The 27,294-nt window shown below is 36.4% G+C and overlaps 1 protein-coding gene across 1 annotated transcript in view; it reads left to right on the top strand.

The window, feature by feature from the left end:
• LOC148944446 (uncharacterized) overlaps positions 1 to 27,294 on the top strand; it is a 59,661-nt gene that overhangs the window by 27,740 nt on the left and 4,627 nt on the right. Inside the window, exon 3 of the mRNA XM_089100093.1 lies at positions 1,392 to 1,519. Within this exon, the coding sequence (XP_088956219.1) occupies positions 1,392 to 1,519 (128 nt within the window). The remainder of the gene's footprint in view (positions 1 to 1,391; positions 1,520 to 27,294) is intronic.

Below are 27,294 nucleotides of genomic sequence, written 5' to 3' on the forward strand. Positions count from 1 at the left end.
TATCGATTGAGCCCGTTTCGAAGTTTCTACTACAACTCCTTCGATACGAAGTGCCCTGGTCTAAAACGAAACAAAAATACACTGTGCCAACATCGTTCTTTACTCAGGCAGCGCTATTGCTCTGCCTATAATTTCTTGAAAAGCCAGTATCAGCATGCATGATACCAGTATCAGCATGCGGAAACAATTGTGATACCAGTGATTATTATACCTAGAAAAAGCATTGAACAGGAATTGGATGGTATATTTCTTTTTTTTTTTTTTTTTTTTTTTTTTTTTTTTTTTTTTTTTACTGATATTTGCTGTATTAGATAAGTCCACCAAATTTAATTATTAGTTAGTTGATGGTATAGGTCAGAAATCTGACAAAGAAAGAAGAAGAAAAATACACTTTATCCCCTGTGCAATGCTCATTTCCAAAAAAGTTACTGTCATTATTGTTGTACCTTCCCCCCTAGGGCTCTAAAGTCTAGAGCCCTAGACTATATCTTAAAGTTTGATTTTTTTTTTTTGCTCTTTTTCAAATTGGCTTTATTTTGAACTTTGAATCAACTTTTAACTTTGAACCAATTTTTAAATAGGCACAATTTTTAATAGGCAAATGTGAACCCACCAAAACCAGCAAACCTTTTTTTTAGATAGCCTAGGGCTGTATCTGGCCTCATTATGGGGAATCAGCATCCAATAAGGACTCAAATATTATGTTTTTTTTCTTTCGGTCCTACAAGCAAAAATAACCAGGGACTGGCTTCTCTACCCTATAATCTACCGGTTACCCCTACTACACAGGCATAATTACCTTCACAAATTCTGAATTAACTTACTATGTTATTAACCTACAGTGACATAAATAAAACCTTGAGAGCAATTCCTCCTATTTAATCGGGTCCTCTTTTGCTTGCATATGCCAATGCCTGCTTATTAAGAACGTTCTATGTTACATTTGGCTAAACCTATAGCCAAAATTGGAATCAAACAGTTTGTTATAACTGTAAGTAAGGAGCGACTTGGCTCACTAATGACCAAAACCCTAAATAAAAAAAATTTGATAACAACAGACACATCAAATGAACTGGCTTTTCATGCTGATTCATATTGCGCTGCTTATGATTCCTATGATGCCTATGAAAGTATGCAGGCATTTTTTTCTTCCTCGAGAAATATTTTTAATTCGCTGAAATATGATTTTGTTACGATATTTTTTCCTTTTGTAATTTTTCTGATGAAATTTCCGAGTAAATAAAGAAATTACAGTTTTTACTATTACGAATTTAGAAATATATGAATACAATGCTATGAAAAATCCTACGAGCCATATCAGTTCTTGCATAAATGGCAAGTACTTTTGATATGTTGCACCTGACTACTCAATAAAGTTGTTTATCTTTCAGTATTCCCAGAGTACTTGGTGTAATAACCGGGATTGTGGTGTTTGTTCTTGTTGGTTGTGTCCTCTGCTGTTGTTTATGTCCTTGCTGCATACTTTATAGGAGAAGACAAAGGGGAACAACTCATTCAAGTAAGTTTGAATCTCTTTTAAGTATATCTTTAGAGCTGTGATTCCCAATTTGGGGCACAGGCCCCGCCAGTAGGTCATGGTAATTTTGTGGCGGGTCTTGTGCAGGAACCACCCCTGTATGTATGGTCATCCTTCAGCTGACCATACTCAAGAGCCTTAATTTTGCAAAAAAGAAAAAACAACAAAAAGACATGTGAATAACGTGACATTCATAGGCAAAGAGCAAAAAAGATGTCCGATAGAGGAAGTCCCAAAGATACCCTAGGACGCAGCTACCGGGCTAACCTCGCAAACCTCAATGCCTCCATCCAGCCTGAATGGGAAGATGTCTGGGTGGCTACAGCGATGAGAGATGACTGGCGACTTTTCTTGGATGCCCTAAGCACCTCTGGAGGCACAGGGGGATCTAAGTTCTAAGAAAGGATTTTATTGCAATGGCGTCATACATTGTATGAAAGGTGTTGTATGCAGACAAAAATTTAGTATAATTAGTATATTATACTTGTTCTATAATAAAGAAATATAGTATAAAATATGCCTTGAGAACGAATTGAAAAAAATATCAAGTTTCTGGAGATTTAAGTTTCGCTCATTTTAAATACGTGTAAAATTTTGAGTAACAAAATTTAAATATCGTGAGGGGACATAAGCATTTTAGAAATGCCTAGGTGGGGCATGACCCAAAATCGGTTGGAAATCTCTGCTTTAGAGTTAAGTGAATTTCAGGAAAATATATATTTCTTGGGTTGATTTTTTTACTTTGGTTTTGTTCAAACCATTTTTCTTGCTAAGAGTACTATTATGACTGTCACGTGTTGCATTGCTGTAACTGCTTTACAAAGGGCGAAAGACAATTTTAACAGAATAGAAGTTTACATTTTAATGGTGTCTTCTACTGTACTGACTTGAAAAGGGGGAATAAGATTTTTGAGAGAGGAGCAATGATGAATAAAGTCAGTTGAAACCGCGATAGTAATTGGTTATGTCTGCATGCCATAAAAGAGGTTGAAATGTCTTTTTTATACCGTAGTAAGTGGAACTTAACAAGGTCATGTCCATGTTGCTTGTAGTAGGATGTATAGAAATTTGTGTTTGGGCAAAAAGCCTACAAAATGAATATTGCTTTTGATATCTGGATTTGAATATCTACCACTATTACTGCTAACAGCTCAACGCAGCAGCAAACCACCTGAGGCCAACACAGGTATGCACGATCCTCTTCCATTCCAATCTATTCAAATCTTCCCTCTTTACAACCTCCCAGGAAGTTCCCATTTCCCTTAAATTTTGCCTTGCGATATCCTCCCACCCCAACCAAAGATGAACTGCTTTCCGTTTAGCCCTAGATGGTTGACCGAGAAGGACAATTTTCGGCAATCTTTCATCCGCAGAACGTGCCCTAGCCATTTTCAGCCTTTTTCTCATTATAGCCTTAGAAAGCGGGACTAAACCGCACTTTTCGTACAGCCTGCTGTTTGAAATACGTTCAGTAAGCCGGGTACCCAAAACAATCTATGGCAATTTCTCTGGAATGTATCTAGGAAATCTTCTGCGTATTTTGGAGCACCCATGCTTCTGAGCCATATTTGACCATTTTCATTACTGTAGCTTCCAATATTCTAATCTTTGTTCGCTGATGTATCCTCCTATTCTACCAAACTTTTTCCAACTGTGAAAAAACACCTTGGACCTTGGCTATTCCACTTTTAACATCTTGTCTGCACCCACCGTCTTTACTAATAATACTGCAAAGGTAATTGAAGCTATCCGCTTGATCGATCTTTTCGTTACCCAACGTCACATAGAACTGTTTATCATATACAAAAATGAGTTTACAATTCATTTATGTTGTTGTTATTATAAAGGTTCAAATTTATGTTATTGTTTGTATATGTTCCCTGTTAGCCACTGGGTTTTGCCGTTTTTAGGAGACAACATTGTAAGCTAGTAAATCTACCTGTAATCTTATAAAAACAATTCTTGACTTCCAAAAATGTATGTCATTAAACTCAACTGTCTATAATGGTTTTAACAAACATGAAAAAAACTAATTAAACCTATAGCTCTTCTATTAGATCCGTTCGTATTTTTTCTTTCAAAGGAACGAAAAAAAGATCTATAAGGGAATTGTGATCCTGGAACTGTAACATTGCAAAAAAAAGAGAAGGCTTTGCAGAGAAAAAAAATACAGAGATGGTATTGTTTTCAAACGAAATTACTGTATAAAAAATACACTCATGATGAACTCACTCCCTCTATGATGTCACGATTTTCTGAGAAACTGCAACAGCAGTGGGTGACTCGCCTAAATCTCACTTCTTTGTGAAGATTGTCTTGATTATGATACTGGTCTATTTTTTATTTGTCTTCGATGTTCTGAAAAACTAAAACACATTGTTCAAAATACATATGATTTTCAAAAAATGCTAATGACGCTATAAGCCTTAGAACGGTTAAGGGAGAGGGTAGATGGCAGTAGCCAAACTGCTGTTTGTGGCAATTTTTGTTCGTTTTAAGTTTGGCTTGAATATTCAAGTTAATCTTTTCTCGTTTTAATATTTATTTATTCATCAATATCAGTATTTGTTATCGTTATGTTTGATCATTTGTTCTTTAATTGCAATTTCTGGTCGTTTTGAGTTTGAACTTTATTTCTCCCGGTCTTGAGTTTAATTGGAGTAAAAGCATTTTTTTTTGTAATTTTTAATATTTTCTTTGGAAACATCATTATAATGTTACCACTATTCCTTGGGGGAGAGGGTATTACACCCCTTACTTGTTAAAGGAATAAGATTTTTAATGTTCACACATTTTCATGAGCATTTTGTCTGTTCAGTAAATTCTTAACTAGTTTTCTGCATGGATAGCTTGCTTTTGTTGAATCCCCACGCTTATTGTCGATAAGGTACTGAGTAAAACTTTCCATCAATTCATGTTTTTTGGATCGTTTATTATATAACCAGTTGTTTTCAGTAAGCATTTCTTTGATGGAAACTCTTAATAAGATATGGTGAAACATAACAATACCTCGCTTATAAACATTTGCTACGGCTTGGTGGCACGGGAAGCTCCTCCGCGAGATGGTGATGGAAGCTCGAGTTGCTCTGTAGTAATGATTATGACTGGGTGCAAGTTAACTTTGGTATCTTATAAGTTCGAAGTCGAGAATCAGACGTAATTCGTTTTGTTACATAGCTTTGGATTAACCCTAGACGCTAGTAGATGGTGATCTTTACTTTTAACATCATTAACATCACTCTTATATACCTTAGTATTTTGTATCGATTCTTCCAGTCCTTGGTTTACAATAGCATAAACGGTGAGGTTAGCCTTCTTACCACCATATGAGTACCAACTTACCTTATGGCCAAAAAATGCTTCAAACATAAAGATCGCTCCTGATCTGCCCTCACAATTTAAAAGGCCTTAACTCCAAAATTTTCAATTTATTTTTGTTTAGATTATGTATCTATGTTTTGAAGGCACGCCTCTCTTTGAAAATATAAGGCCCAACTCCCATAAATAAGCAAGCAACAACATAATTTATATAGGCCCTAACTCCCTTTAGGTACTATTTTTGATTCAAGAAGACCCTAGGTATAAAAAAAAATAGTGAAAACACCTTCAAATCCAATAGTATTTCGTCCTTAGGGCCTTTGAAAATTTATTAAAAGAAAAACTGTTGGGAGTTAGGGCCTTTTCAGTTTGAAAATTGTGAATATACCAAAAACTCAAATATATTAACACAAAACAACGATTTCAATTTTGAAGGAAGACAAAAAGAACAAGATGAAGGCTTGACAAAGAAAAGGACAAAAAGAATTATAAAAAACAAAAATATAAAACCTCAAGAAAAAACTCTATCAGAGCTAGGAAGCTAAGAGGAAACCTTCCTCAACATGCACCTTGCAATGAAAAGTGAAGATGTAAATGTAATTTAACCTTTTCAGAAGATCGGTGCATGAAAATGAATACTGAATTTTGGGGAAAAGGTTTTACTAGAAGGAATTTCATTATGTTATGTACTGTAAAGCTGCCAGTTAAGAGACGACGAGAAGTCAGAAATAAGGAACAACTTCTATATATACTATTAATGACTGAGGAGGAAAAAGAATTAGAGTATGTAAATGGTTTTTCTCACAAATTTAGGAATTGTTTTTAAGGAAAAAACAGTCACCTGCGCCACCTTAGCAGATGTTGACAAAAATACAGTGACAGGAATGACATGCAATGCGTCTGGTGAAAAAGGAAGACATCCAAAACCAAGTAAAATAGATAGAACTATAATTATTGATCATGTAGAAAGGTACAACCCCAGTGTCGCACGTTACGAAGAGAACATGCCTCAAATAGGAGGTATCATCCTAATGACACGACGATTCAAAGGATGCACAGTGATTTTTTAAATTCCTATCCAAGTTTTGATTGTTTTTATGATTGTTATAGAAAAGTTGTAAATGATATGAGTATATAATTTACAAACTAGGCCATGAAGAACTTAAGGAGTTTTTAAGGAGAAGAGTCAATTCAAATCTTAGGAGTATCATCAAAACCACAACGAAGATAATCTCAAAGAAGTCACACTTGCAAAAACAAACTCTCCAGACAAATTGTATTTTTGGGCTGATCTTCAAGAAGTCATCATGTTACCACGTATGGATTCCTTTAAAGAAGCCGTGTTTACTAGAGGAATGGTGGAATTTAGTGGAAGCTCTGTCGCACTTGGCACTCAGGATAAGCCTAAAACATTAGGTGTATTGAGGTTTGAAGCAATTAGTGAAAGGAAAAAGGAAGACACCTTAAATTTTACGTATGCCTTTTTTGTCGCTTTAGGGATACCAAACATATTTGCATTTTGCTATATAACTGTTCTAGGCAAAGTAAAATTAGGCGTTTTTGAGTTTTCTAGTTTACTTGGTAAACTATTGTGATGAAGTTTTCTTTGACAAATTTAAAACAAATTTATATTGAACCTACTCGCGCAATTATGGGCGCCGAAAGGAGCCAATTCTAGGAACTGGACAAAAAGCTCATCGCTGCCAAAGATATTTTTGAATGGCAGGGTTATACTTTAAAAATTAAACAGAAAAATAGTGACGAACATGTGCCTTACTTGAGGGTTTAGCAAAAATAACGCATTCTTTTTTATTCGACTGAATGTGAAGGTGTTGGTGTGAAGACGATGAACTTTTTACAAGCAAAATGTTTAAGAAGTTCTTGGCACCAAGAAATAGAGATAGAGTCCATGGTTTCAATAGTGGAAAAGAAAAAGGATTGTTGAGCAACTTTGTCTGTTCACGCTATCCAACCATCGGGGTAGTGAATGAACTTCCTAGGATCAGATGAGCCGGACTTAATCAACTACTTTGATTAAAAGAATATTGTTCCTGTGACATAAGTGTTATGTCACAGAAAAAAAAAATACTCTTTCACTGTTAATATGTTCTGTGTTACTCAATCATTAAAATTATTTGTTTTTTTTTCTTCTCAATGTTTATTAAATTAATTAAAAAAAGCTTTCCGAAAAAGAAGTTTTTTAAGGAAAAGTAAAGGAAAAAATCAGAAGAAATAGAAAACTACAATAACTAAAACTCAAAACGACCAGAAATTAAATAAACAATCATAACAAACAAATACACAATAGTTACTAATATAAATGAGTAAATAAATCCTAAAATTATTGAAACATAAATTGGATATGCAAATTCAGCTTGAAACGAACACAAATCTCTACAAAGAAGAGTTTGGGTTTTGCCTCCTTCTTTCACTGTAAAAGTCTAAAACCTACTACGTCATTGGCGCTTTACTGAAAACTATAGCCTATGTGCCTTGAACAGTCTTGAACAGTACAAATAAAGTCGAACTGAACGTTTGATATTTAATGCTATTAATTGTTGAAAGATCATCAGTTCAAGATTTTTTTTCACTGTAGTTTAATTTTCATTTTCAAAGCTGCAATAACCGGAAAAGAAACTATTTTAAATATGATTTGTTTTCAGTGCAGCACCAATGACGTATTAGGCTTTAGACTTTTATAGTTAAAAAGTGCCAATGACGCAGTAGGTTTTAGACTTTTACAGTGAAAGGCGGCAAAATCCAAGCTCATCTTTGTGAAAATTTTTGTTCGTTTCAAGCTGGATTTGCATATTCAATTAAGTTTCAATCGTTTTAAGATTTATTTACTCATTTATATTAGTAACTAATGTTTGTTGTTTGCTATGATTGTTTATTTAATTTTTAGTTTTACGCTTGATTCGCATGTTCAGCTTAAGCTTTACTCGTTTTGAGATTTATTTATTTATTTATATTAGTACCTGTTGTATGTTTTTTTGCTCTGATTGCTTATCTAATTTCTGTTCGATTTGGGTTCATTTATTCTTTAATAGTAATTTCTGGTTGTTTTGAGTTTGAGTTGCCGTCGTTTACTACTTTTTCTGATCTTAAGCTTAATATGGCCATTGCTTTTCTTTGGAAAAGCGCTTTTTCGGAAAGTCTTTTTTCAAGTTAATTTATGCTCGTTTTTGATCTTCATAATTTCAAATGCTTAGAAAATTCTAGTTTCTAATATTTTTTTGCTCCAAAATAAATTAACAGTTTTGATAAGAACTAATAAAACAAACTGATAATTGAATATATAATGATGTTAGTTTCTGAAAGCTCACCAGCTCAAGATTTTCTTCCGCCCAGGCCGGAGTTAAAGCTTTGATGCCCCTAGGTCCAAGCGTTTTGGCCGCTCTGTTTTTGCAAGATTTTCGGGAAACTCCCCAAAACTTCGGGAATATTGAAAGCCGTTAGGCCCAGTAGAACTTTTTGTAAATCCTTGTCTGGTTTCATTGAATTTTCATTTTATTTTCTATGTTTTAATCAGAACAAAAGAAAATATTTGTAATATAATTCTTTTCAAACAGTTCGTCGTAATGACCTGTAAGTAAGGAGTGACCCGGCTCAATAGTAACAGAAACTCTAAAAAACGGAATTTTGAAACCAATAGATAGATACATCAAAAGAATCATATTTTAATGCTGATTTCAAATACATAAATTTCATCAAGTTTAGTCTTACCCATCAAAATTTGCCTGATTTTTGAAAAAAAGGGACCCCCCCCCTCCCCGAAAAGATATTGAACTTTAATGAAAATCACACCATCAGTTTCATGATATCAGAGCCGTACTGTTGAGGTTTCAAGCTCCTACCTGCAAAAATGTGGAATTTTGTATTTTTTACCAGAAGAAAGATCACGGATGCGTGTTTATTTTTATTTTATTTTTTTCAGGGGTGATGGTATCGACCCAGTGGTCCTAGAATATCATGGGACGGCTCATTCGAACGGAAATTAAAAGTTCTAGTGCCCTTTTTAAGTGAAAAAATGGAGGGCAACTAATCCCCCTCCCACGCTCATTTTTTCCCCAAAGTCACCCGATCAAAATGTTGAGATACCCATTTTGTTTAGCAATGTCTTCTAGGATGACTTAATCCCCCAAAGTCCCCGGGGGGAGGGCTGAAAGTTAGGAACTATGAACTTTACCCAATGTTTACATATAGTATTTGTTATTCGGAAGTATACATACCTTTTCAGGGGGGATTTTTTCTGGTTGTGGGGGGGTATGTGGGAGGATCATTCCATTGAGGAAGTTTTCATGGGGGAAGGGACATTGCTATGAAGAGGGCGCCGGATTTCCCAGCATTATTTAAAAAACCGATCAGAAATTAAATATAAAAAATAGTTTTTCAACTGAAAGTAAGGAGCAACATCAAAACTGAAAACAAACAGAAACTATTACGTGCATGATTGGGTTCGCCCCTAGTCAATACCTCGCTCATTAAGCCAAAGATTTTTTAGTACTTTCATAAGAGCTATTTATTCTAATTAACGGCCTTTGTGATTAAGGGGTCATTTTTAAAGAATTGGAGCAAAATTTGAACTTTAGCGTAAAGAGAGAAGTATTGACTAGGGGGGTGAACCCCCTAATATACGTATTAAAAATATATGAATATAGAAGTTCGTTACGTAAGTTAATTTGTAAGTTAAGTATATTTATTACTAATAAAAACGTTCGTAAATAAAATTAAACAACTTTCGAGACATCCTTTTAACAAAATAAAAGTAAAATGAACATGCAAATTGTGTTTTAATTATTCATTGTACGGTGAGCCAAAATCAAAACCTGCATTAATTCGAAATCGTTCAAAAATTGAATAAAAAAAATAGGTTTTTGTAACTGAAAGTAAGGAGTGACTTTAAAATTTAAAACGAACAGAAATTATTCTGTATGTGAAAGGGGCTGTCCCCTCCTCAACGCCTCGCTCTTTACTTTCAAGTTAGACTCTTTCTCACAACTTTTTTTTAAACAATAATGAACTATAGCCTAATGAGTGAGGCGTTGAGGAAGAGACATCCTTTTTTATACACGGAATAATTTCTGTTCGTTTTATGTTTTAATGTCGCTCCTTACTTTCTGTTAAAAAAAACGTGTTTCTTTTTATTTAATTTAGTAAAGCGCCAAATACGCCATAGGCCTCATTCTTTCACCGTTAGAGAAACGGGCAGTAATCATACTCTTGTTTGTAGTGAAGACACCATTCAATAGAAGTGCATAACCCCTGCTCCCTGAAAAAGATCGCGGTCTAACAAGCAATCCTTTATTTAATTCTCACTTGTGTTTGGATTCTGTTCTCCCGATTATTATAATAAAAAAAGGTAAACTATTTTTGCAGAACGTTGTAGCCACTTAAGGAAGAGAATGATAATTATAAATAAGAGAATTTGTTATTTAAGAGAATGATACTTTTACAGTTAGGGAAACGGACAGTAGCCATACTCTTGTTTGTAGTTAAGACACCATTTAATAGAAGTACATAACACCTACTGCCTGAAAACGACCGCGGTCTAACAAGCAATCATTTATTTAACTCTCGCTTATGTTTGAATTCTGTTCTCCCGGTTATTATAATAAAAAAAGGTAAACTAATTTTACAGAACTCTGTAGCAAGCAACAATAATTAAGTTCTGTAACTCAGAGCCATTTCCCCAGGGGGAGGGGGTCAACCCTAGAAGCATAGTTTTTTGGCCTTTGAACTATTTAATGGCTATCTCCAAATGTTGATTGGCTACATTTGGGGGAAAGGGCCTTGGGCGGGGGGGGGCGAGTTGCCCTCCATTCACTTTTTACTCTTGAGAAAGGCACTAGAGATTTTTATTTACAATCGAATAAGCCTCCTCCGAAGTTTTTACGGCCATTCCTCCCATATAAAACCTTACATATTCCCAGAACACATTTTACAACACTTGTCCCCGGATTCTGGAGGGAGCTTTTTTATCCCTGGATTTTCTTTTATATTATCTTTGGTCTATTGCTGAACAAAATGCCTGTATAAAAAATTTGATTTGACGCATTTGGGGAAAAGAAGATTGAAAGGGAGGGGGACTAGTCACCATCGGACAACTTTTGTCTCTTAAATGGGGAATTAGAACTTTCATTTTCTAATCATTTGAGTCCCCACCAAAGTTTGTACGAGCACCTCTTCCATAAAAGCTTATATGCCCCCGTTGCATAAGTTAAAACCCTTCTCGTGGCTCTGGGGGGGGGGTATGTTTACAACGAAGTTTTTGTAATCTTATCGTTGGATTATTTCAAACAAACTGACTATCTAAACATTTTAATTTGATATATTTGAGGAAAAGAGGGTGTTTGTGTCAGGAGGTGGAGGCATAAATACCCTTCGTTAACTTTTGAATCACAAAAAGGTAACTAGAAATTTCAATGTCCAATCAAATGAGCCACCTTTCAAGTTTATAAGACCATCCTTTGCATAAAAACCTTATACACCCCCGTGGAATAACTTAAAACACTTGCCCCGGGATCTGGGGGGCTGTGTCAATCCCTGAAGTTTCTGTTAGCTGATGTTTGAAATATTTAAGAAAATGGCTTTCTCAAAATTTTAATCAGATGGGTTAGGGGAAAAAGGGGCGGGGTGTGCTAGTTACCCTAGGATCTCTTTTGACTCTTAAAAAGTGGACGAAACTTTCAATCAAATGAACCCTCTCCAAAGTTTATACGAGCATCCCTTCCATAAGAACTACATATGCCCCCAGCGCATAACTTACAACGCCTGCCCCGGGGTGCGGGGGGGGTGTGTGTGTCGACACCTGACTTTTCCTTGTCTGATCTTTGAAATATTCTTAACAAAATTGCTATCTCAAAATTGTTATCGGATGGGCTTGGGGAAAAAAGGCAGTGGATGGGCTAGTTTCCGTTTCCCTTGGATCTCTTTCAACTCTTAAACAGTGAACTAAAACTTTCAATTTCCAATCAAATAAGCCCTCTCTGAAGTTTATACGATGATACCTTTCATAAGAACCACATATGCCCCATGGACATAGCTTACAACGCCTACCCTCGGGCCCTGGGGTGTTGTGTCAACAACGAAGATTTTTTTATCTGACCTTTGAACTATTTAAAAAAATGGTTATGTCAAAATTTATATTGGATTGGCTTGGGAATAAAAAGGCTCGGGGGGGAGGGGCTAGTTGTCCTCCGATCTCTTTTTACTCTTAAAAACTGAACTAGAACTTTCAATTTCTATTCGTATCAGCCCTCTGAGGTTTATACGATCATCCCTTCCATAAGAACCATATATGCCCCCAGGGCATAGCTCACAATGCCTTCCCTCAGGCCTTGGGAGGTTTTATCAACACCGGAGTTTTTCTTATCTGACCTTTGAACTATTTATAACAAAATGGCTATCTAAAAATTTTTATACGATGGGTTTGGGGGAAAAAAGCGTTGTCCTCAGATTTCTTTTGACTCGTAAAAAGTGAACTCGAACTTTTAATTTCCAATCAAATGAGCCCTCTCTGACATTTATACGAGCATCCATTTCATAAGAACTATATATGCCCCCAGGCCATAAATTACAACACCTGCCCTCGGGCCCTGGGGAGTTGTGTCGACACCTGAATTTTATCTGACCTTTGAACTATTTTTAACAAACTGGCTATCTCAAAATTTTTATCAGATACATTTGGGGAAAAAGGGGCGTGGGGGTCTAGTTGCCCTCCAATCTCTTTTGACTTTCAAAAACTGAACTAGAACTTTCAATTTCCAACCAAATGAGCCTTCTCTGAAGTTTTTACGTTCATCCCTTCCATAAGAACCATATAGATAGATAGATCGTGCATTTCAAAAGCCCAAGACCATATTCACACAAAAATTTATGAAAAATAAAGAAATCGCCTACAGAACAAATTACAAAGTACACAGAAACAGGATGTATATCGAAAAAATACCTAATGTTAATTTAGATAGAAAATAATTGTAAATCCTAATAATAAATAATAATTAGTTGTATAAAATTTTCCTTCTTTCTAAGCTTTTATATGTGTACACACCAATACGAAATATTGTGGTTCGATTACTACTTTGTAAAATACCAGGAAGCAGCAAAAAATTCCATGTAAGTATGTTTCCCTTAAATCAGAGAGTACCAGGCACTTCTTGGAAAACGGTCCAAATCTTCGTCCTCATCTTTACAAAGAGTACACACATACTAATCTTCATGATCAACTATCTTTTCGTTGAAAACCTTCTACCTGCTCAGGATTGGAGGTAATGCATGCTAAGTTGAATCCTTCGACATAAAATTATAGCCGGTAAATTAAATCTGAAATAAACTTCCTCTCCAAAGCTGCGTTTAGCCTGATTATAATGTTTCAATGTTGTAGAATTTAAAACCAGCACTTGCTAATACTGAATTTCTGAACCCTCTAAGATAAATCGTACCTGACTTTCTAAATCTGTTGGTAGATCACGGGAACCAAGACCATCATACCATAAGCAAGGCATTCCCACTTTCTAGTAATGACGTAATTTGGGATGGCAACGACATTTTCAAACCATAATTCAACATCAGATAATAAGCCGCTCTTACTACTCTATCTTCATCACACCTAATGAGGTTCAACCAAAATCTAAGCATCAAAATAGACCTACGTAGTTTTAACGATAACAGGCCCATATCACCTTTCAGAATCTGTGAATGAGTTGTCTGATGTAACCCAAACAGTCTTTTATAATACTGGAGCTGGAGGGACTCCAACTTCTATGCCGCTTCTCCGCCCAAAATCTCTGCTTCATATTCTGTGACTGGTAAAACTATTGTATTAAATATTCTTTTATGCATTTTTAGCTTTGTAATTCCCATTGTCGTTGGATTTCTAAAAACTGCAGACATGGCCACTTTGCATCTATTAATTATTTCATGACTCTTTAAACTTCCATTTTCCACTAAAACAAATCCTAAATATTTTATTCTTTTACTTACATTCATTTCCTTATTATTAAATTTAAATCCATAACTATCTTCGCCACTTACTTTTCTTTTTTTTTAAATAACAACTTCACTCTTTTCAACGTTCAGCCTTAATTTTTTCATCTGCAAATATTCTTCTATGAGACTCAGAAGCGTCTGGTGATCTTGGGGTTTACTAGCCACCAAAGCAATATCATCTGCAAATAATACAAGTGATAGTTTATGTGTTCCTAGACTAACTAACTGTTCGGAGCCCATCTATTCTCTACAAAATCAACAACATCATTTATAAAAACATTAAACAATTTAGGAGAAAGAGTGGTGCCCTGTTTTACTCCCAACTTGATATTAAAAAGCCTAGAAAACCTGTTACCAACTAACACGATTCCACTCACACAAATATACATACTCACTATCAACCTCACAAACAAATGACGGAGGCCAATTCTAAACAGGGCATCCTTCAATAGCTCTCTATCGATACTGTTTAACGCCTTATGGAGATCCAGAAATCCCACATAAAGACAAGTTTTTCCCTTTTCATACTTATCAATTAGTGCCTTTAAAATAAATACTGTATCTACCGTCCCATACCCTGTCCTAATACCTCCTTCTTCTTTATGTATTATATTATTTTTATTTAACCATTTAGATAGCCTGGTATATAATATTTTCTCCATTACCTTACTTAAAGCAGGGACAAGCGGTATTAAACGATAATTCTTGTGCACCTTGGGGTTTCATCTCTTAAAAAGTGTCATAAGCAATGATCTCTTCCGAACATTTGGCCATTGTCTTGAAGTTAAAACCTTATTACAAAGAAAAACAATTATCGACATAAAAATTGAAATAAAATTCTTAACTAGCTAACGTTATTGGTACACCATCAACACCTGCAGCCGAACCTCCTTTTAAATTCTTGAATACCAACTTAATCTCATCATTACTCACTTCCCCTACTAAATCGTAATCATGTTCCCTTATAGGATAAATAACCATCTCTGGGGTGTGTCCTACCTCTTGTATTTCTACACAATCACCTCCCAAGGTTACTAGGTAACCAGGCCACGAATTGGCGTCTGGAGCAACCTGGGTGCTTCTTTTTCCTTTTCCACTATCATTCCTTATATAACCCCAAAACTTCTTAAAATCTTTATTTCTTAAATTCATCTCCAATATCCAGTTTCTTTTTTTATCTTTATATTCGGCTAATCTTAAACTTTGATATTCAGCGATATCATGTTCATTTAAACGACTCAATAAATATATCAGCTTTTCTTTCATTAACTTACATTCCAAATCAAAATATCGCTCATTTTTTCTTTCTTTTTTTGTCAGGTTACACAACTCAGCACAACAGCACATTACTTCATTTAACTCCGTATTTATACCATGTATATCTTTTCCATCCTCTTCTAATGCTTTCAACTTGCATTTATTACATGCAACTTCATAAGCTCCCTTTTAAATGCTTCTAAAGCATTATCTGTTAAATAATTTCTATTTTGTTTTCCTAAGCCATCTGATCTAAGCTCCACATTACATAAATTTCTAACTCGGGGACCGCCGTCCTGAAACTGTCCAGTCTTCACCTCAAGCTTGATAGCTCTATGATCGGATCCAACTAAATCTAATACATCCATATAAATCGATTCAGGTGCAGATAGCGTATTAATCTGTGCATAATCTACAACACTTGGAGTTGGGCCCGAAAGGCAAGTAAACTCGCCCCTAACCTTATCGTTTCCAAGCCTTCCATTCGCAATCATCAGACCATGTTCCCCGCAAAGCGCCAGGAGCTTTCTTCCCCAAACATTTATTTTTCTTTTTTCATCCTCTTTACTTTGCGGTATTCTACAACAAATTGGGACCAAATCTCCTACATCTGGGATTAATGAATCTGGAATCTCAACCTCAACACCGGTATAAGCTTTAAAATCCCCCATCAAAACGTACTCCAAATCTATAGCTTTCTTGTATTAGCGACAATTCATCATCTATTCTCAAGTATTTTCTCGACTATACGAACTATTCTGTGGAGACAACACTCAACACCCAAAATTATTTTCTTCTCACATTTATAACAAATACACAGCCAAAGTAAGTTTTCAGATCTAATATTAACTCTTTCATAACGATCAATAGCTGATGATCTAATCAAAACCATAATATCTATTATTTCTTGCGTGTTTACGCACCACCTGTTCAACCAAATATCCTGGGAGAGGTGATATAGGAGAATGAGCCTTCCGTGTTTCAAAAAACGATGGGAGATATCAGCGGGGTCCATCGGGATATCAGCGGGGTCATTTGGGAGCCTAGCACTAGGAGGTGGACCATGATTTTTAACTGTATCAAGTTACTCTTAACCTCAATCACAGCCGTTCCATCGTACCTTAATAGTCGGCCTTGGATAAACAGCTTGTCACCTCGTAACTTTGCACCACGGCCGTCGTTCTGTGCAAGATTCATAATTTCCTTTAAGTATTTACGGGCCTCCCTTTGTTTAGCCGTGTAATCTGGGACCACCGATAGACCTATTCTTCTTAATAAGGAACTATTTCTTAAGATTTAGTCTCTGATTTTGACCGAGTTTAGCTTCACTAATACTGGCCCTGATTTCAATCTAAAAATGTCACGCACATCACCTCGACTTATTTTGAGAGATGGTATAGCACGGTTTAATAAATCCATTGTTTCTTGCTTCACAGTATTCTCGCCAAGGTTCTGCGGAGTATAATTATATATAATCAAATGTGTTCTTTTCTGCTCTGCTTCGAGCTGGTTGGCTCGTTCGTATGTGATTACTAGGTCTGATTTCACATTTTCCAGCTCTTTTTTAATTTCTTCATTTGTCTTAGCATTGCTAAATAGCTGTGTGTTAATGTTATTTATCAGTACTTGTAAGGCAGCAATGCTATCCGAATGTCCAGGAATTGCATTAACTTTCTGTGAAAGCGCCGGTAATAAATCCAATTTGAAATTAATCTCTCGCAAAAACTGGGCATTTTGCATTTTCTCGGCCTCTAGTGTTTGGTTTGCCATTTTCACACTTTGGATCTTATCGACATACAAATGTAGTTCTTAATTTGATCTAGTATCGTTACGAAGCAATAAGGTATTTTTCTTTTCTTCTAAGAAGATAATAACAATTTTGGCACTAAGTCACACACAGGTGAAAATTGGTTACGCAAGCTGTCCAGATTTAATCCTGAATTTTATCCGATTGAATTGCTCTTAACTCTCTGAACTCTGAATCAATACTATATGCCATCAGGGCAAAACTTACAACGCCTACCCCCCCGGGCCCTGGAGGATTGTGTTGACTCCGGAGTTTTCGTGATATGATCTTTGAACCATTTCTAAAAAATGGCTATCTCGAAATTTGTATCAGATGGGTTTGAGGAAAAAAGGTGTGGTGGAGGGGGGAGGGGCTAGTTCAAGTTCAAGTTCTTTTAATTTCTCATTAAATCACTACAAGACAAAATAACACTTGTACAATATGAATCAATGGAAAAGAAAATATTTACAGAGGGTGCCTAAACAGTGAGTTATACCCGAAAACAGGCACCCTAAAAAAAATAAAAATAATAATAATAATAACAAATGATGAAAAGGAATAATAATACATTAGATATACTCGGAATAAAAATGAGACACCACACTGAACCCAAAGCCCACACCTCAAATCAATATAATACCACATAATTAAATTTTTATCAACAATAGCACCGGCCTACATGACTTCAAATACATAAATGATTATCTATAATTACTTAGTAGATATAGTGTGAATTTAGCTTTAGAAACTGGAATAGAAAAACGCGAATCTATATTACTTTCATAAATATTCCAGAACTTTATTTTTGAATTTTTAGGAGAAAATCTGGATCTTTCAGATCGAATTCTAGGGCAAGGTATTTTGGCTTAACTTCTTCTTAAACAATAATTATTCTGGACAGAAGAAAGTAAAGAGAAGTTACTAGAATTTAAACCGAATGCTAATAATTCTTTTATTTGTTTTAGTCTGAAAAAGACACAATGTACAGGAAGGACTAGATCAACTGGCAATATTCTTAAAAATATATAAAGGCTCTTAGTAGGGGATTTATCGGGGATGGAAGATGGGGAAGGAAGGAGTGCTTTTAACGTACGAAGGGCATTATTTTGAAGACGTTGAAGGGGCTTAATTAGAGTTTTGAAAATATTTAAATAAGCAATCGGACAATAATTAAAATAAGAATGGATTAGAGAATAATAAACTGACTTAAGAGCAGGGAAAGGGAGGTGGAATTTTAGATACCGCAGTAACCCCACATTCTTTCCTAGCTGTATCCTTAGCCTATCAAGATGAAGTTTCCAATATAAATTTTCATCAACTGTTAGCCCTAGATACTTACAAGACTCCTTCCTGGCAATGGTAACTAGTTCTCCGTTAAAACGGACAGATATTTGAGAAATCGACGGTACGGCATGTGAAATTCGAGAGAAGATGATAAAGTGGGTCTTCGAAGAGTTTAACACCATGAGGTTGTCAGCAAACCACTGCATTAGCTTCTTTAGACCAAAACAGAGGTTTTCTCTGACGGATGATTCATCTGTATCTGTGACAGAATTAGCCGTGTCGTCTGCGAATAGTAGAGCAAGTCCATCATCGGTGATAGTGTCCAGAAGGTCATTGGCGTATTTTAAAAATAGTAGTGGTCCAAGAACTGAATCTTGTGGTATTCCTATCTTTTCAGAACATGGCGTTTTTACCGATCTTACTGCACCTCCGTCCACAAATTGATTCCGACCACTGAGGTAAGACTAGATAAGTAAGAGAGCATTACCTTTTATTCCGCAGTTGTCAAGCTTATCCAGAAGAATCAGATGACAAATCGTGTCAAACGCTTTTTTTACATCCACAAATATTGTAGCTGGTATCACGTCACGGTCCATCGCATCATTCAAAAACTGTAGCAAAACCACTATAGAATGTTTGGTTGATTGCCCAGGCCTAAATCCAAACTGATACTTATTGAAGAAGTTAGACTTAGTCAGGTAATTGATCAGTCTGTTGTAGATGCAACGCTCCATAATTTTCGAAAAAGCAGAGAGAATAGAGATAGGGCGGTAGTTTGAAGGCAGCTTGGGGTCGCTACCTTTGTGGAGGGGTATAACCTTCACCGACTTGAAGACAGTAGGAAAGATGCCATCTTTAAATGAAGAATTGACGATGTGTGCGATAACGCCGACATAGCAATCGATGGTCTTCTTTAAGAGGTAATTTGACGACCCATCTGGACCTTCGGAGTGACCGTTTTTCATGGCTTGAATAATCTTCAGCAGTTCGTCCTCAGTGACTGGCGACAGAAACATAGAGGAGCAAGATGGCGGAGGTAGGTATTTTTTTTTAATTATCCGTGACGACAGTTCAAAGGCCATAAGCTTCCTCTACGGTTGCTTCTCCAATGCATGCAAAAATTTCATTTAACGTGTTGGCTACTTCTTGTTGGGATGTTGAAGACGTTCCATCAGGCTTGGTTATGGTCTCAGGAAACGTATTAGTTTTTTGTTGATTCAGTCATTCATTTATCAGTGCCCATGTGTTCTTTGGCAATCCTTCTGCTTTTTGAAACTGCTTATGGTAGTAAGCCTGTTTAGCTTTCCTGAGCAGGGTTGTCTGAGTGTTTTTATAATTTTTGAATTGCGTACCAAGTACATCAGGATTATCAATATATTACTTGAATAGTATATTTTTGTGTTCATTAATAGTTAATAAGCCTTGGGTGATCCAAAGCTTTTTTAGGGTCGCATACCTGGAGCGCTTTTTCGAAAGGGGCAGGCAGAGTCAAGGGCAGAAGAGAATTTCTCAATAAATGGGGTAACCATTGCATTTGGGTTGGCTTCTTCATAAACTGAAGTCCAGTCGCTACAAGCCAATTTAGCTCTCAAATTCTGTAATGATTTATCATCAATATAGTCCTTCATACTTATATATTCGGGTTAGATTTCAGTCTATTTATCAAAAATTCACCAAGTAACATAGAGTGATCAGATTCATCAGTTAATACGACAAAACTCGAATGTAGATTAAATTTCGTAAAAATATTGTCAATAACTGATGCCGACTGTTCACCAATACGTGTTGGTATTCTTGTTGTTGGAACCAATCCGGCAGAAAAGCAAGTAGTTAGTAAATCTACAGGTAGAGATCTTCATTCTTGGGACTCCGAACTCACCAGTCCCAAATCTATATTAAAATCACCCATAAAAACCACTTGATGGTTCTTAAAATTCATCCGTTGTGTTAGATCATTCAACTTACCAATAAAATTTGACGCACTTGATCCCGGTGGTCGATAAAATAAACATAGGAGTAGCTTCGCCTTACCAGACTTGATCTCAACCATTAAAAATTCAAACTCCATCTCTTGATACAAATCATTAAAATCTGTAATTTTACGGATAGGGAGATTCTGGTCAATAAACACGGCAAGTCCACTTTTCGAACGGGTAGACCTGTTTCTAGTAACTATCCTGTACCCAGATACACCAACCAAAGAACTATTACCATCACTAAAAAAAAGTCTCACATAGTCCCAGAATACCAATACCATTACTATAAAGGAATGTGGATAGAAAATCCAAACTACTAAGCACTCCTCTACAATTCCAAAACGCGATTCGGGAGGATACTAACTGATCAAATGGAGGGATTTGGTCATTATTTATATATTTACTACGAGGAAAAGACTGGATAAAAAGATCAGAAGATTCATCACCAGTTGATCCTACCGATTTAAATAATTCATTTTGGTCAAGTTGTTTTTTCTCAAAATCATGGAGCCGGTCCGATGTTTTCTTATTTAACAATTTTTATCATCATAATATCATATATATAAAACTTACCAAAATGAATATGAAATCATAGGCCAATGAGTAAAAGGTGGTACCTCAGATAATCCCCAGCATGCGAGGAGTGAGAAGTTCGCCTAACTAGATCCAAATTAAACAGTAGCAATACAGACATTTGGGTCTTCAATCTGGACAGCGCAACAACAAGCTTATTTGCTGCGGAAAGAAAAAACGAGCAGAACGAGAACTTTTTTTGCACAACTAGAGCTAGACAGAAAAGAAGAAAAACATGAAAATAATCACACATAATAACAAGGCACAAAAAACACAGCATGACGAGATCAATTCCAATCTCTGTTTTCACTCGCGGAATATACTAATAAATCGAAATCCATGTCACAACCAATCCATTAACTAATCCGGACGCTGTACCACGAAAACGAAGCAGATCCTTTAACTTCAAGCCATATGTCTATGCCTTTTTGACGAACCCGGGAAGACGTTATTTCGCCTTTCGTTTTTATCTCACGTGATTTGGCCAATAGCTCACTTCTTCGGATATTCAGTTCTGGCAGCAAGTGTGCAAATAAAGATACCATTGGCCTTAAGTTTACCGACGTTTGACATTATAGCTTGAATCTCATTTTCGGACCCTAACGATACAAGCAAAGGCTTCACTTGCTTTTGCGTTGGCGGGAGTCTGTAATATTTGCCGAACGAGAAGTAATGCGATAGCACTTCGTTATCATTACTGGCTCATGGATTCCTAGCGTATTCACAAAAAGGTTTTTCACATTAGCTTCAGGCGTTTCATTAGATTTTTCTTCCGGTAATCCGTGAATCAACAAGTTAAGCTTTCGGTCTTTTACTTCAAAAGCAAGCAATCCTTTCTCAAGAGCTTCAGATTTAAGCTTCTGCTCCTCTAGTGTAGATTCTAGTTCAAGTATTCGTGAATCACGGGTTGTTGCATCACTTTTTAACGATACAACTTCCGCAGAAATTGAGTCTAGTTTGCTGGAAAACTCCACCTGAGACACAATTGTTTTGTCCAGTTTTTCTCCGAATAAATTAACAGATTTGTCAAATGACGACTATCTTACATGTGGCATTTTAAATACTATATAATCCACAAAGTGAAATCATTGGTTTGTTCGATGGCAAACGCTATTCTGATTGCTTTAATTGGTATTTCACTTGGCAAATATCCACAAACAGGTAACACAGATAGAATTCTACAAGCGTTGGAATATAGTTTAAATACCGCACTTGGATATCATATGAAATTATCTCAATTTAAGAAAGCCAAAAGTTCAATTAATGCATTGGACAGAAACTCCAGTCAATTCAATTTATCCAGTGACGTCACACATTCCACTAGGTTACAGATACTGAATAAATATTTTAATAGATTATAAGACGTAAAAGTGTTCTCACTATTTCGTAACTACTGAAAGAATTCAGTGTCTAATTAAATCAGAATAAAATCCTTTACCAACAACTGCTTCAAAACTGGGATTAATCCTTTTTAAAAGAATAGATAGATCTTAACTGTTCAAAGACTGAATCAATACTATCTCGAAATTTCCATCAGATGGGTTTGAGGAAAAAAGGCGTGGTGGAGGGGGGGATAGTTAAGTAGAACTTTCAATTTCCAATGAAATGATCCTTCTCTGAAGTTTGTACTTCTCTGAAGCATCCCTTCCATAGGAATCATATATGCCCCCAAGGCATAATTTGCAACGCCTACCCCCGCGCCCTGGGGGGTTGTATCGACACCGGAGTTTTTGATATATAATCTTTGATCTATTTTTAACAAATGGCTGTCTCAAAATTTTTATCGGATGCATTTGGGAAAAAAGGGCGTGGGGGGGCTAGTTGCCCTCTGATCACTTTTGACTCTTAAAAAGGCCACTAGAACTTCTAATTTTCAATCAAATGAGCCTCTTCCGAAGTTTATGCGAGGACCCCTTCGATGTGAAGTACCTCTGGGAGAAAAAAATAATAATAATAAAACATTTGAGCTGTATAACCTTTACTATAGGCAACGCTATAGCGTTGCCTCTGATAAATATTTTTTGGTATTAATAAATTAATGAGTGTCATTGAACCTGAGTAATTTGAACATTAAGAGACTTAACTCATTGAATGTGAATTAGGGCTTTTAGATATGTATTGCCGAGCAGTACTAAGGTAAAAGGCTCTAAATCCATTATTTTTTTTAAATATTAATATTTTATACTTTTTTAAAGGAACAAATCATTTTATACAGTTAAATTTAGCATTAGTAAATGTAAATGTAAATTAAAAGTGAAAAAGTCTTGATACCAGCTTGATGAATAGTTTTTCTTGCATCCTGAAAAATTCTAGTTTTTGGATCTAGGGCCTTCTTTCTTATGGCGGCAGTGATGCATATCATCCTTTACTAAGTTGTAGCTACCGCTGCAACCGCAATTAGAACGTATTTTTTCGTTAATTATATACATCATGTGTTATAGCATCTTGTATATGCAGGTAACTTTTTCATCAGAAATTGTATTATATTTTAAATATCATGTTGTTTTTAATTATAATAGACAGTAGACATAGCGATTCAAATGAGCCCCTAAAGCAATCCCAACATAGCCCTGATCGCTGATACCGAGAAGTTTCGAAAAAGCTTCATTTCCTTTATTATGGAGCATCTCAATAATTCTTGATACAGATCCTGAACAAAAATAACGCCTTCGTCTCTTTTTCAGTTGATGGTTTGCTTGTTGCTCATTTTACGACTAAAAACTGCAGGGTATAAGTCACAGTAGTATATACCCTGTAGAACCGAAAGCCCAGGTCGGTTGGGATATATTGTATCCTAGTCTAGGTAAATTTGTTGTAAGAAAAGAAAATAGTAACGGTTATAGACTGCTGCAATTTTGTAGGTAGGAAAATCTAGTTATAACCAATACAGTACTTGGTCATAAGATGGCCCATAAGTTAACATGGCATTCATATGATAGTAAGACGGCTAATCTTATTGATTATCTTGTTGTAAACCGAAGACTGGCAGGATCGATACAAGACACTAGGGTATATAGGAGTCTGTTATTCCTGTTAAAAGTAAAAATCGACGTCTAATAGTGTCTTAATCTAAAGCTGAATTTTTGGAATGATCACTTCATATAAGCACATATTCTCATATGAGCAACCTTAACATTATCTATTTATTGGTCACTCTCTCCAGAAGGGGACATGTAACACAAATCAAAGTAGTTCTATTAGATTCCTTATTTTATGCTATTTCCAAAAGTCATGGCCACTTTTTGGTAAAAATTTTATATTAACTGCCAATTGAGATGGATAAGACATAGACATAGACATATCTTTAGAATCAGAATTTCATCCCGAAGAAGGGCGCTAGGTGTAAGGGTAATTTTCTAAACCAATCCATTTTTATTTCTCTAAGATTTTCTGTTCTTCATGAAGACCGGAATAGAAAAAAAATATGTATGAAGAAGGAAAGGAGATCACAACAGTGCTTTTATAAGTGCTGGACTTTACTCGTATAAAAGTTTGAAATTGAGAGATATACCAAAGTTTTTACTCTATTTGTGTTTGGAGTTTTTGCTCTTTAAATTTTTCTTCGCTCATTTTAATTTTTTCTATGTTTAGTTTCTGCTATTATTTTTTTTACATTTTTTTATAACTGTAGTTTTCATTTCTCCCATATAAAAGACAGATGTTAACCATTTATTGAGGGCCAAACCTTTTATTCTCAGCACACAATTGCCGCTTTTTGCTTTACTGGAAATGAAGGACAACCTCAAGAAGCAATTTTTATATTTTAATGCTTTAATATTAGGAAATGCCTTTAATATTTCCCCTGAGGGTAAGGAACGGGAAGGTAATAGTTTTAGTTATTTGGTAAATGAGGGGTATGGTTGTGTCTAAGATTAGGAGTGGTGACCATTCTGCGTATTATGTTAAATTGTAATGATTTTGGTTCTCGGCGTCCAAGAATGGACTGAGTATTTTGATTTTGTGTGATTTATTCTTTTCATTTGTTAATAAACCCATTGAACATAATAAACCCATTGAACATGCTTTACACTCACTTATATACTACAAATACATAAAAAAAAATTATGTCATATGTTGCAAATTTATGGACTGAATTTTACCTAATTAACCATAAGAGCAATCTTGAACTTATGAATAAAAAAACAAAACAAAAATAATGAAGAACCGCCTTGTGAAATTACAAGGCCCCAGTGCTAAAATTCTAAAGATATTGTGTCTTTTGATGCTATCGAGTGGCAGATCCAGGATTTGTAGTAAGTGGGTGGGTCTTTCTCGATCTCTTGCTACTCAAAAAAGACAATAAAATATAAATTATAGTTTCCAAGTCCACCCTAATTCATTTCTTTATGACCATCCATCCGTTCTATAAGATTACTTCTGGGGAAAATGAGTGGATGCATCCCTATGCTACAAATGCTATAGTGTGATCACCGGCGGATCTAGAGGAAAATCTTGGGGGGGGGCCGCGCCGGACACAGGGCGCCAAAAACTGATTATACAGGACTAATTTGATAGCTCTTTATTTATATGAAAACACTGCCAAATATGCTCATAAAGGTAAAACGTAGCAAAAAAAAATAAAAACAGTACCACACTACACAACTAAACTCAATCGGCGAGCTTTTCTGAGAGCGAACATATCGATAGCATCGTCTGTTTTCGGCAGTTCGTCTCTGTAAGTCTGCATGAGTAGTAGAGCCTCCAACCTCTCTTCAGTCATCGTGCTTCGTATTGATGAACATGTCCTGTCAACCTTTGAAAACATTCGTTCTGCTTCACAGGTTGACACAGGAAGCGTCGCGAGAATTGTCAACAATGCGAAGATGTTGGGAAATACATTTTCCTGACAACTGTTCAGCGCTGAAATAGCTGTTTTCGGTTTTTGCACGGTTTCCTTAGACCAATACTTGTTCCAAATCTCGAACTCGGTTTTAACGTCTATCTCCGTACCCACGAGCAGCTCCTTGTACTTTTCGTACCCTGGCTGAACGTCCTCCCAGCGTTTGCCATTAACCACAGCCGGGATCAAAGCTGAAAGTTTTGCAGCATTCGTAAAATGGCAGCTGAACCGCTCCGTAAAATCAAGCAGCATGGTGTCCAGGGCTGGAATAAATGCCGCCATCCTATAATGACTTTCTGGATCCATCTTGGATACCCCTGCCCGGTATGTAGAACGTGAAGCTATGCGTGGCTGCGTTACCTTGATGGTAGCATCAATCTTTTCGGCCATTTTTAGAAGATCTTCGTAAAGCAGTCTGAATTTGGTTTCGGCATGTGATCGCATATCTTCCAGCATTGCCTTCACGCTGCTAATGAGGGACAAGGCTCTCACGAGGTCACCATCCTTCTGTTGTAGTGACTCGGTCAAAGGTTTCATGATCGACGAAAACGAATTCAGGCAAACCAGTCCTACGAGTGTATCTGATTTTTCAATGCAGGATCGTAATGCATAAGCTCTGCTACTTGCCTCTCGATCGTGCCATCCTTCCATCTCCTGCAGAGCAGAAACGATCGACGGAAGGGAGTCCCAAAACCTGCTGATTGCTTCGTGTCTCTCTACAAATCTCGTGGTACAAAGACTGACGAGTATCTCTGTTTTAGCTTTGTCCGCGATAAGATGCTTTTTTAGAAGTCTTGTTCTCTTGGCACTTGAGCTGAAGTGAGAAATTGTGTCTCGAACAACGTCTTGGGCATTGCGCAGAATGGGAACAAACTATCTTTGAACATGAGAGATTTGTGGCATGGCTCACACAGTGGAAGTAATCTGCCAGTTCACACTGGCGTTTAACTTCAGCAGCAGCACCATTTGTCAAGCTTGCCATGCTAGCAGCTTTGTCGTATCCTTGACCAACGCACTTTGACAAATCCAGATTTGACTTCCTGACCTCACTCAACAGCAGCTTCCCGAGGCTCTTGCCGTCTAGCTTCTCTTCGATGCTTCTACCGTCGTCACTTTCCTCATCTCCAGCGAGTCTTGACAGGGTTTGAAAGGCATCGACAACTGCAAAAGGATCTTCTCGAATCACGTATCCCTGCTCGGTTTTACACACATAACGACAAACAATGACCATCAGCTCTCTGGTCTGCCTGTCTGTTGACTCGTCTGCAAGAAGACACCAAACCGTTGCTTTGTTTGCTTTTCTCACTACTTCGGTTTTTATCATTTCCCCAATTGTTCCAATCAGTTCATTCTGGATCTGTTTACTCGTATATTTGGCGTTGCTCGGTGCATTTTCAAGTAAATTTTTAAGTTGCGAGTCTCCACTCTGAATCCGATACCGAAGTAGGTGGCGGAAATTCCCGTCGTTTACTGCTGTAATGACATCAGAGTCTTGGATATCAAGTTTGCCATCATCACGGTGGCCACGAAGGGGGATATTCTGTGCCCCGCAAAGCTTGACAGTTTCAACAACGCTTCTCAAGAGTGCACGGTTCTGCTGTATTTGCTTAACTCTTTCACAGTCCAGAGCATTCCTGATATCTTGATCTTGACTACCGCGCTGAAACGTTGTTAGCAGCGCGGCAGCTTTTTCCTGGCAGTGTTTGTGAAACTGTGCTTCAGCATGGTTTGT

This window comes from Artemia sp. Qi Xiang Cuo, chromosome 14 (assembly GCF_049724085.1).
Source record: "Artemia sp. Qi Xiang Cuo chromosome 14, ASM4972408v1, whole genome shotgun sequence".
Lineage (NCBI taxonomy): Eukaryota > Metazoa > Arthropoda > Branchiopoda > Anostraca > Artemiidae > Artemia > Artemia sp. Qi Xiang Cuo.